This window comes from Anthonomus grandis, chromosome 12 (genome assembly GCF_022605725.1).
Source record: "Anthonomus grandis grandis chromosome 12, icAntGran1.3, whole genome shotgun sequence".
Classification (NCBI taxonomy): domain Eukaryota; kingdom Metazoa; phylum Arthropoda; class Insecta; order Coleoptera; family Curculionidae; genus Anthonomus; species Anthonomus grandis.
This window is the reverse complement of record NC_065557.1, coordinates 26,798,477-26,810,956: the sequence shown is the minus strand read 5'-3', so window position 1 is coordinate 26,810,956 and position 12,480 is coordinate 26,798,477. Positions and strand designations below refer to the sequence as shown.

The 12,480-nt window shown below is 30.7% G+C and overlaps 1 protein-coding gene across 4 annotated transcripts in view; it reads right to left on the bottom strand.

Annotated features, from left to right (window-relative positions):
* Positions 1-1,845: 1,845 nt before the first annotated feature.
* Positions 1,846-12,480, bottom strand: part of LOC126743128 (zinc finger protein GLI2-like) — a 33,668-nt gene continuing 23,033 nt past the window's right edge. For 2 of the 4 annotated variants that reach the window (XM_050450095.1, XM_050450096.1), the window contains exons 2-4: positions 4,192-4,354; positions 2,859-3,088; positions 1,846-2,765 (exon numbers count right to left, since the gene is read on the bottom strand). In XM_050450095.1, the coding sequence (XP_050306052.1) occupies positions 2,030-2,765; positions 2,859-3,088; positions 4,192-4,353 (1,128 nt within the window). In that variant the 5' untranslated portion in view covers position 4,354 and the 3' untranslated portion in view covers positions 1,846-2,029. Of the gene's footprint in view, positions 2,766-2,858; positions 3,089-4,191; positions 4,523-6,776; positions 6,811-12,480 lie in introns of those variants that run through there. The other 2 variants (XM_050450097.1, XM_050450094.1) reach the window with 2 other exon arrangements.

Below are 12,480 nucleotides of genomic sequence, written 5' to 3'. Positions count from 1 at the left end.
TTTGATGTTTGGTAGGAGTAACAATAGTAAAAAATGGAAAATTCTACTAAGAATGTGATTGTATTTTACTCATATAAAATTTTAATTTTGCTTTTTTTATTGTTTAACTCTGATATGTAGCTTATATCTCTAATAAGAGATAATTTACCTGTTATTGGTACAATAGGTGTCAGATTCGAGTAAAATAATAAAAGTACCTACTCTATTTTCGATAAAAATGTACTCAATAATTTCACTCAAAATATTAACTCACTGACATAGATATGTTCATTCAGACTGATTTTTTTTACAGTGTAGGAAGATATTTCTTAAAATTAATCAAAGAATTACCCCTTAAATACCAGCATGTGTTTAAGGTACACCCTCTAGACACTTCTTAAAACTTAAAAAAATTGCTTGCAACTTGCCTTATCTTAACTTTAATAGTAACTGAAATACAGGGTGTCAAAGTATTATTTCAGTTATTGTTTTTTTCTCATTGGTCCTGAACCAAATAACATACTGACATGAAATTTAGAACATATGAGTCTTTTAAAAAGGAAAATAAAATTTCGTGTACAGTTTTCGTGTTTTTGGTGGAGGGCGCTCGTTGGGTTAGTTTTTACTTTTTTAAATCCCTTAACTTTTTTGCAGCTCCGTATATTGGTTTGAAAACTAACAAAGTAATTTCCGTTTTTAATATTACATAAAAATGTATACCTTATTAAAGTCGTTAGGAGAAACCATTTTCCAAATTATCGCACTTTTAGGTTCTCATAATATGTGAATGACTTAAAATTACTAGATTTTTAGCAATGCAATCCTAAATAAAATAAAATGAATACCCAAGATTGTTGATATTTATGTAAAATTAGAATAGTTACTAAATAAAAAAAATATTACGATTTTTTGTTAATTCTAAAAATTAATAAATATCATAACCAAAGTAAATGATTATATAATTTATTATTGAGATTTATATTTTTTTTTATATATTATTTTCAAACAAATATACCAAAAACAATAATAAACAAAAAAACATACAAATAACGCTACTATAAGAACTGTTCAAAATGCCCTCCATTAACTTCAATGCATTTTGAAATACGTTTAACAAATGACTGCCGTATTTTAAAAAGAGGATCCTCATTATTTTTTAACATATTTGCAGAATTTACAATTTTTACATTTAGTTCATTTAGATTATTTATAGGACTATCATAAACAATTGATTTCAAATATCCCCAAATACAGAAGTACATGTCCATGAAGTTAAGTCTGTCTACGCGTAGGCCAAAGTAAAGGTCCTCCACGGCCAATCCAACGTTCGCGATATTGTTCGTCAAGGTAATTGCGTACCTGCCGAGAAAAATGCGCTGGCGCTCCATCTTGCCTAACATGGTACTATAAATATAAAATACATGTTTAGCCTAACATTTAATGGTATATCTTCAAAAAGACCTCCAAGTTCATTTCGTAAGAAATTTAAGTACGAGTCTCCGTTCAAATTAGGTAGCTCATGGGGGCCTATTACATGGTTTCCATTAATACCACACCAAATGTTAACTTTAAATTCATACTGGAAATGACGACTGACAACTGAATGGGGCTTTTCAGTACCCCACATATGAGAATTTCCAAAGTTAAATACGATGCGTCTAGTAAAAATAATTAAAATAAAAAATCAAAGATACGTATACATACATATATGTATATAATTTTATTATTAATAAAAATTTTTGCTTAAATGTTTTGGGTTGTAACACTCAATAACTATATTTTAAAGGTTTATTATAAAACCGTTCACATCTTATCTTGACTATCATTAATCATTATACCTGTATATACTATTAATAAAAATCACAATAGAAATTCATAAAAAACTGTATTGAGTTTTCATACATCTTCTATTCATAAAGTACAGTAATTTTATATTATTACAATTAAGATAATTAAAAAACCCGCATGTGGATTAGAAAAGCAAAAAGAAAACCAAACAAAAACCAATAAAAAAACAAACAAAAATCAAATATAAGAAAATTAGCATTATCTAAATATTTCTTTTAATACTCAAATCCAAAGGAGCGTCTATGGCTATAGGCGCATGAATCAGTCTATTACTATCTAGCTCATACGGTTTATATAGTTTCTTGCTTTCGCATGTGTCAGCAAAACCGTAGTTGTCGGCTTTAAGGTCAATAAACGCTTTCAACCCAAATATATCTTTGCTTTGCTGCGTTGGTGATTCCTTGTGGTAACTTTCATTAACTTTTCTGGCATTATTAACCATTATAACAGGAACGTGATTTTCAATGCTTTCTCCAAATTGAGCAATTTTGATATTTCCTGAGTTCAACTTGGAATTTGCATCTGATTTATCATTAAAATCAATATTTTCTTGCAATCTAGAATGATCATCTACCATTCTGTAAGAATCAGACACGTTTTTAAAACTCTCTATGTTTGCGAGCGGCTCAGGAGCATAATGCTTATATGTTTTGACGTGCTTTCTAAGACTGCTAGGATCCGTGTATCTTTTGGGACATCCAGGCACCTTACACTGATACGGTTTTTCAACAGAATGAGTTCTCGTATGCTTAAACCGGTCGCTGGAGTTAGAATATGCTTTTCCGCAACCAGGAACTGGACAAACGTATGGTTTTTCCCCGCTGTGCGATCTTGAGTGAATTTTCAAATTTTCAGCGCGGGAAAAGGACTTGTTACACTGGCCACAACTGTGCGGTTTTTCATTTGTATGGGTCCTGACGTGGACTAACATTTTGTATCTGAAACAAAATATAATATTTTAATAAAATTGAAAGATTTGCTATTTGGCGTTTAAAATAATACTTGTTATCAATTAATGTTTGTAAAATTACCTCGCATTAAAAGCTTTATTGTTTCGATTGCAACCCTCCCATCCACAATAAAAAAGGCCATCGGAAGCGCCAGCTGAATGGTACTGAGCGACATGGCTTGCCAATTCAGTCAGAGACTGGAAAATAGTGCCGCAATTTATCCAAAGGCACTGTCTGCGCTCCTCTTTCTTGGGAATCTCTATGGAGTGAGAGGGAATTTCAATACTCGATACAGAGTTATCGCTATCACTCTGCAACAATAAAAAAAGGATTTGAATAAATTAGTAATACATTATAAAAGTTAGTATACTTTTACTTAAGATTCTAATTTCATGAGACATAGTGCCTAATGGGTCTAAGAACATCTTAGTTATATTACCATGTTAGTAATATAACTACTCACTACGCCTTCAAAAAATCATTCAAAATAAATACAACAGATTAACGAATTGTACGTCTTGTAAGACCTTCACTTATACACACAAAGGCATCTGGCCCTAGTTTCGAACTATTTATATAAGAACTGAAATTCTATTTCTAAGCTTAAATGTATGTATAGAATAATATTATCGGCACCTTAAATTAAACAAAAGATTATTCAGAACAAAGAGCAAAGCGCTTATTGTATGTTAGTTTAGTCGGTACTGTAAGCACTAAGCACAGAAAAACACAAAAAGTACGCCTTTCAAATATCAAAACATAATCCTAACAATTCAAACAATCCTTAACGATCACCTAAACAAAGTTAGTGTCGTGAAAGATTGTTTATGCAGATAATGCCTAATATACAAAATAATGATGAATTTTCTGAACACGTCCTTTGTGAATGCACTCCACTTGTAGCTCAAACTTACTTTAAAAAACAATGGCAGAATGTATATTTTTCATGGAAAAGTTGATGTCTTTCAAATGGCTTACCTCCAAATTTAATTCGAGGCTGTAGAAATGGAGGCAGCTATCACTGTTTACATAGTATCTAAAGTCATATGTGGTTTAATATTTTAGAGAGGATCATGTGACGTGGGAGAAATATATGAGACTACAGGAAAGATGCCTCATTTGATTTGATTTAAATGAGTAGGCAGAAATGTATTTTTTACTTCTATATCTTAATAATTCTAATAGAAACTGATATCTATTGTAAACCAGTTTTATTCATGCGTAATATAGAAAATACCCGGATTTCAGTTTAAAGCAGATCCAAAAATATTAAATTAAAATAGTTGATATTAAATCGAGAAATTTAATATTGTATGATTTTAAATAAGTTTACGTTTAGATATACATGGTGCACCTTGCTATACACACACCTCGTTTATACGTTAAACTTTTTAAGATAACTACAAAGCCTTACCTGAGTACTGTTACTGGGAGAAGTAACCATGGGATAATCGTCACTTGGTTCCATTGAAGCAGCAAAATTTTCAAACTGATGAAAATACGGGAAAGCCGTTTTAACAGATGGCGGCGATTGCCCGTAAGGGTAGTAGTATTGTATTGGTTGTCCAACAACCATTCTGTTATAAGATAAAAACATTGTGTTAGTTTATTGAAATAATATTTTAGGCATTATTTGTTTGTACGTAGATACACTATAACAGCATACTTATAAGTATTTAGTATAATATACTGAATATTTTCACGTCTTCGATACTTTAAACGACCGACGCTCGCGTAATAATAAAATTATTTATCTAAATCCGGTATATTTGAAAGAAAACTGGTAAAGTATTAAAAATACATTTCAGCTTTTAATTATGTTTCTACTGATAAGAGAGTGCTTGTTTGGTATTACAGATGCGTACTTTTATAATTATAATGTGTTTATCAGAAAATTAAAGGAATGAAAAAGAGAAAATTACGTGGAAAAAGAGCATTTTTAAGACTACTCTTTTCGCTCCTCAAATGATTACTTTTTTCATCACAACGTCATTAGAAGGGTTTTTTAATCGTTACATGTCTTTATATCATGTCTTTATATACATCTTCTTCGTCGAGATGCATAAGTTTGATTCAAGAGGCTCTAACTTGAAGCCTATATATATATATATATATATATATATAATATATAACCTTTTAATTTTTGTAACTTTAGCAGAAAGACTTCTTGTTAATCCAACAAAGGAAATCATATTTTTTTTAATTTAAAATATTTTTTTGTCTTAGAGACTCAACCTGTACAGTCACCATGACTGTTAAACATTTTTATTCAAATTGCGAGGTCTTACGAATTTCATCACTTTTTTTAACTTCGCCTCTGCATGGCACTAACCGTCCACATGTATCATACGCATCCATGTAGCAAAATCGCGACCATTTTTAATTCGGTTTTCATGATTACGTCTGGAAATCCGGTTAAAACTGGTTTGAATGATTCTCGTTGTCTTGGGGGTTTGATAAGACCGAGAGTAAATTTACTGGCTGACCTAGAATCCAGCTCGAGCCGGATTTATTAGTTAGTTATCTTTTCTATTTTAAAGTAAGTACAATTATTAGCTTTGTTTTGGGATCTTGTCATGTCTATGATGTAGGTGGAGAATTTAGTTTAATGGAAATAGTTTTTTAATTATATAACATTTTATTACATATCGTCATCCTATAATTACACACAGTTGATTTAAACTGGACTTTTTTATTGAGAAAATCATTTCATTCAAATTGTGATAAAAATGCGTTTCTTGGGACATAAGATTAACAAGCACTAAATTATCATAAAAGGAAATTGACGGAAGGCAATTATCACTCTATTTTAAGATTGCCTGTATTATCCAAGATATTGCAAAGAATTGAAAACGATAAATTGTTAAAGGATTTAAAGAGCCAACACTTTCTGTATTTACCAATACGCTTTTCGCAAAGCCAAAGACACAACATATTACACTGCAACTGATTTATTATCTAATCTACACCTAATCAAAAATCCAGGGCAGTAATGGTGTCCCTATATTATAATATTTGAATATTGTTTGACGCGATTGATGAAGAAATATTGTTAAATAAAATGACGTTTATGGATTTTGTAATATTTCATTTCAGAGCTCCCTCAGTCCTTATAGTTATAGAAATATTATTGTTATAGAATTATTATATGTTATAGAAAATAATTTGTTGTACATTGAAACCTCCCTTAAGTTAACTCGTTACGAACTTAAACATCTTGATTATGTTGATTCAAGAAGGGATCTCACCATTGCCGTTTCCCCTTTCGTGGTTTTCGCGGATCGGCTGATGCGCGAAAGTATTCTCCCTCTAACCCTCTCGTCTCATTCCTTGCGGTACGTATTTAAGTGTTTACGTATGTATATGAACGGGTGGTGTAACGTGGGTGGGGGTAAAAGGGTCAACGATCAAAGTTGCAGTGTTAATAAAAATTACAGTTCTGCTTATTAAAGCGATGCATTAAACAGAACAGCAATAAGTGCAGCTCTGTTTTTATTTATGTAAACCTTATTTCCAATTTAAATGTAAATTTCAAAATAAGATTATATGCTGATGATATTTATCTCAGTAAAACAAACTAACCATGTTGCATGATTTAGGACTTATAATACGTAATTTCTTTTAAAAAAAATTGGTTTTTTGAATTGATAAAGAACAAAAAAATTTAAAAAAACTATCCATATAGTTTATCTATATATTACAACGACTGGACCTATTGTCAGAGAACACTTTGAACATTTGCTGTACTATTGCATCAAAATCTATGTAACATACCCCTTCCCATATGAAAAAATAAAAGTTAATGATGATAAATCATCAATTTAAAGGATTAAGAAACCACTTACGGCAATACAAAGGTAAAAATAAAAATCTACAACATCGTGTATCGTTATGGACTAAAATATGAACTTTAAAACGAAAAACTTTAAAACTTAAAAGATAAAAACAAATACAAACATGGAAAATAAAAAAGTTTGTTAAAATAAATGGGAGTCAAACCTAGGATCTTCGGATCCGAACCTAACCAAATCAACCTTATCGCCAGACCGAGCTGTTACAGAATATTGGAGTGTTGGATGTATTTATAAAAAATATCATATTATCGAAATAAGATCTTTTTTAAAAAAGCGTCACATTATTGGAGATGGTTGAAAATGAGATAAGATTTATCATTAAAAATGTCGTTGACACAAATTAAGATTGGATTTCTTATCTGTCCTTGTAATCTAACTTTTCTAGAACATTAGTTTTTTCCTTTCGCACACTTATATAAAACAGTTATATCATCCGACACCAAACAAGGGTGACCAGTTGACAAAAAGATGATTCGCAAATGCTGACTTGGTTTCTTTAACATCCGTGTTCCTACAGTTGTTAAAAACGCTTAGATGTCACTCTAATTAAAACTTGCCTTCCGGAGTGGCCGAGTCACTCAACGCAATTCAAGGAGTACACCCCAGATTTCAAAGCCCGCTCCGGTTTATCCGCTTTGTGTTTAGTAGATTTTTGTCAGATTATTCACAGTTTTAAAGACTATTGTTACATTGAAAATATTTTTATTAAAATTTTGGATATTGAAAGAAGCGAAAAATGTTAATGATTTGAATCTATTAGATATTATCAGTCAGATAAATCATTACTACAGACTATTCTTTTAAGCAAATTCTAGTATACCCAGGTGGATCCGTGCAGACCTAATTTACCTATTAAAAGCATTTTTAGATCAAAACTTTTTTAAATTGAATGGCAAAATTTTTAAACAGAAAGCTGTATTAGTCATGGGATCTTTATTTTATGGATACCGTAGGGAATAAAATTATTAATGGCCTTTTCGCCAAATAGATAATAGCATATGGGAGATATGTCGATGATATTTTGGTTATTTGGGAAGGCACTCAAAATCAGTTGTCTAGCTTCTTGAATTTTACAAAGTGTTAAACCACATAAAAGAATTTCATTCACAATGGAGAGCATAAAAGAAATTTGCCTTTCTTGGACCATTGATAAGAAGTAATAATAATTTATACAGGGTGTCCTATTTAAAATGGATACAAGCCTTGGTTGGTTGTTTGTAGAGCGAGTTCTTGAGTTTTTTATTTTTAGTAGGCTGCTGTATGGGTATTAGGTGCATATTTTGCGAGGGTAAGAAATAGATACGTTTAATGGTGTTTCTCTCATATAGACGTTTTAATGGTGTTTGGTATTTTTCCATTAAAGAGTAAACTACCTTTGGACACTATTTATTTCGAATCTGTTAGATTATATTGAATATTTCTTACCCATCGTATTTATTGTCTAACTTTGATAAATATTAATAAAGAGTGTGTCATTAAAATAAGACATTTTTATTTTTATTATTTTTTTAAGTAGGTACATACTTACGACGCCATTGGATAAACAACTAGTTTATATCAACATAATAATCGATTTAAGTTTTTAGATAGCTTTCCAGCTTTCTTAGTTTTAATTTCTTCTAATGTTCGTGGACGGGTTATACTTTACAGACCTAGGAGACCAAGCTACAAAAGGACTAAACAAGAATTATAAAGAGTTTGCTTAAGAAATAGGAAAATTTATGAAAAATGCATTAGAAATTATGGTGGTTTGGTCGATGGTATTGACTTTTAAGTTTTTCTTTATCCAGTAGCGCCGAAAGTATGACCTTAAAAAAATATTAATAAAAATAAAAATGTCTTATTAATGACGCATTCGGTATAAATATATATCAAAATTACAATTTAAGTATCTTGGACAAGGAAGAATGAATATAATTTCACAGATAAATTAATCTATCGATATTTAATTCAAATAAATACACAAGCAGCACTTAAGGACTACTACTAAACAATATTATTTTATATTAGTTATATTATGGGCGTATTAAACAATAAAATATAGCTTAACGGCTTTAATTAAAATCATTCTGTCTTACAAATAATCTTATTTTATAACAGTTTAAAGTTTTATAAATAATTATGTAACAGTTAATAAGATAATTTTTGTAATGCAAAAAATAATTTGGTATAAAGCATTTATAAAACAATCTTATATAACTATAGTGTGTTAAGCAAAATTTGTTATTTAGTTGCGTTATAACTGTTTTAAAACATATTTATAAAACAGATATAAAATCATTTTATAAAGGTTTTGTAGTAAGTTATATTAGGTAAACTAGGGGTTTATTATGAAAAAAATACTCTTAGTGACTATAATTATAAGGATTATGTTTATAAAAATTTTTAATAAAATCTTTAAAATGTTTTTAATTTGATAAATTTATATATATAATATAAATTTTTTTAAGGGTAACCTACAAATTAATTGCGAATATCTGTTAGAATAGAATCTGTTTTATTTTTGCACGCCAATACATATTTATAAAGTATAATTCTTTTTAAAATAGTCAGTATTTCATCTTGGAAAAAAATAAAAATCAGGAAATTTTAAAAACTATATCATTGAAAATTATTCATGCGAATTCAAATATTAATGAGGGAATTAGATCGCCATCTTCATCAGAGGACATTTCTTATCTTAAAACTTTGGAAATTGATCAAAATGCTGACTTATCAGATTTAGAGACTATAAAGTGAAAGTTCTAAGTATTAATAAAAAAGTTAACAAGCTTATTAACATTTTTAAAATATAGAAACCTAAGGATGTGGCCAATAAACTATAATATAAATCAATATTTTTAAATTAAAAAAAAAATAGAAATATTATTCCTTTAGCTCTCTCAGAATAATAAAATCTTTAAAAAAGTAAGAAAGTAGTGCAAATCTTTCTTCTTGGTCCCGGCTAAGAAATATTTGACCAAAAAACTGGCGTTTGAATTTTACACCTATAAAGCGCCATTTATTAACTATTGATAACGTTTGCGAATAAACCATTATGTTTTAAGCGGATTCTTCATAAAATAAAAATATATATCACTTTTATTAGAGATAAAATAATTATGTTTTATAAATATGTCTTATAAAATTAAATAGATTTATCTAATGGGACCATTTTTTAATGATATTTGTATTATTTATATATTTATTTCCGCCGTGTTGGTTTTCACGAATTAAATCAAATACATATGCAATTTTAAGAAAAACATATTTGAATTATGGCTCAGTTTGTAATATTTCTAGTTTATTTATGTATATACTAGTAGAAAAAATTTAAGAAGAAAAAAGTCAAATTTTTATCGTAATTTTAGGAATTCTTTTTACTCATCGAAAATCTTTAATAAAAATTAATATTTTGAAAGGGCATCAAAAATGAGATGGAAATATGCACCTATAAAGGTGCGTACAGACTTGCAAACGCATGCGGTGAGCAGCTACGCATAGAAATACATGTGCAAATGTGGACCGCGCTTTCGTAGCCTCTCGCCGCATGCGTTGCCTCTCGCGAATGACTTGAGCACGCGTCTCGTGAGCCAGAGTGGTGTCGGTTTTTTGACGCGCATCAAAGAAACATACGTGTGCGTTCGCGTTCAATTTAGACTTGTTTTTGCTCCATTCGCGAGACTAGTGCCGAGTTGCTCAATTTTATTCATATTTGTGGCTAGTGGCTAGTCACTGAAAAATGGACTGGTCAGACGAAAAGTGTTTAGAATTATTAGATCTCTATGGAAAAAAACCTATATTACGGGATCCAAAAAATAAGTTTTATTTTTGAAAAACGAAGAAAGATGATGCATGCGAGTCAATTTCAAAAGAACTGAATATGGAAACGTTAGTGGTGAAAAAGAAAATGAGCAGCTCACTTGGTTCTTTCAAGGCACAAACGAGCAAATGCAAAAAGTCTGTTGGTATAGGAAAAGGTATGTATTGTTTTTTTAGAGTACACCACATATTAATCAAATTAAAAATAATAAATGATTTTTGGGTTCCGGTGTTAAGTTTTTTCAAAGTTATTCAAAGATAAATTAACGAGGGCTGAACTTTAAGGTAGTATCCATATTACGTAATTTTTAAACAAATATACAGGGTGGTCAAAAAAGTTTGAAACAAAATTAGAAAACGGATTGACGGTAATCAGTTCTGCATACCTGAGAACCTATAAAACATTTTGATAGCTGACAAGTGACTACTAATATGTCAGTAAATTTGAAAAAAGTTATATTTTTACAAAAAAACGAAATTTGAACGAGCATCCCAAAATAACGGAAGCATACAAAATAATGAAGGAGACACAAGCCCGCCACTATAGACACAAGATCGAAGAGAAAACAAGATAAGAGAAAACACAAGATCGGTTTGACATCTATGAGCAACACATCGCATCAAAATTGAGAACCTATTCTAAAAGAGCAGAAATAATGGTCGAACACGCTATCCACAATATACTTTTTGAAGCAGATCTAGGAAAATATGACAGGATGTCTTCTGGAAACTCTTTTCAGCAACAAAGACTAGTTAGTCCCTCGCTTCCTAGCCCTGCCACAAGTCAATATACGTCTTATTCGGACCCTCCATCGAATGCAGCAACTGAAAGTAGTCAGCCTTCAAATCATATGGATACATTTGGATACCACATATCCACTCTACAGGACATTTCTGAAAACTCTTTTTAGCAACATAGGCTAGTTAGTCCCTCTCTTCGTAGCCCTGCCATAAGTCAATATATGTCTTATTCGGACCCTCCAGAAAATGAAGTAACTGAGAGTAGTCAGCCTTCAAATCATATGGATACATCTGGACGCAACATATCTCTACAGAACTTTGTTACCACATTCAACCGAATAAATTATATTCTGGTGAGAATAACCAACAGATAGTTTCCAATAAGTTTTTTCATTTTCCATTTAAACATATTAGCATTTACTTGTGTAACTAACTATTCAATAAGAATAAAGATTCGGGTTGGTTTGAATACTTTACCTTTATACACTCCCGCAAGTTTTCGATTAAGGCTAAGCACACCTCAGGTACTATTTGTAAGATAGATTGCTTCGAAACTTTAAAAAGATACTGGAGATTTGTATAGGAATCCCCTATTGCCAGAAATCTTAATGTTATAAGTAGGCGCTCTTTAGCAGGTATGGCTTTACTTAACACTGTATCTTTTTTATTTTATGTCTTTTTTATGTTATCTCTATTATTTTAGGGCCTATATTACTTAAAAGGTGTTCAAAGTCTTTCACTGACATACGTGTAGAGTTTTTAAATTGTCTGGTATTAGAAACTAAAGCCAAATCTGATAGTAAATCGGACCTCATTTGTGGAATTTTTCTTTTAAATAAATGCGTCATCCACCATCGCCTATCTTTCTTTTTTAATTTTTCTTTTTGAATATACTCCTAATAACCACAACGCGGCACTAACCATAAGCAACTCTTCGGACATTTTTTCACAAATGGATGGAGCGACTTGAGCACGCATGCATATGCGGAGATTTTTAACTTCAACGAATGCTCTGAGCGTGAATGGCTTGAGTACGCACGCATATGCAAAGCTTCTCACCGCATGCGTGTTCAAGTCTATATGCGCCTTTATATCAGTAAAATTCGTGGGGCAAGAAAATATTCACCTGGAGAATCCTCAAATAATGATTCCCTATGTAATCATCGATAAATACAGAGTGCCCAAAAATCAACGCAAAGCCGAAAACAATAGTTGCATAGGGCAATAGATCAGGTGCTCAGGGATTTAAAAAAAATCTACCTTGAGTTCTTTTAAAATTATCTAGCGGCATACATTTGACTATGTCA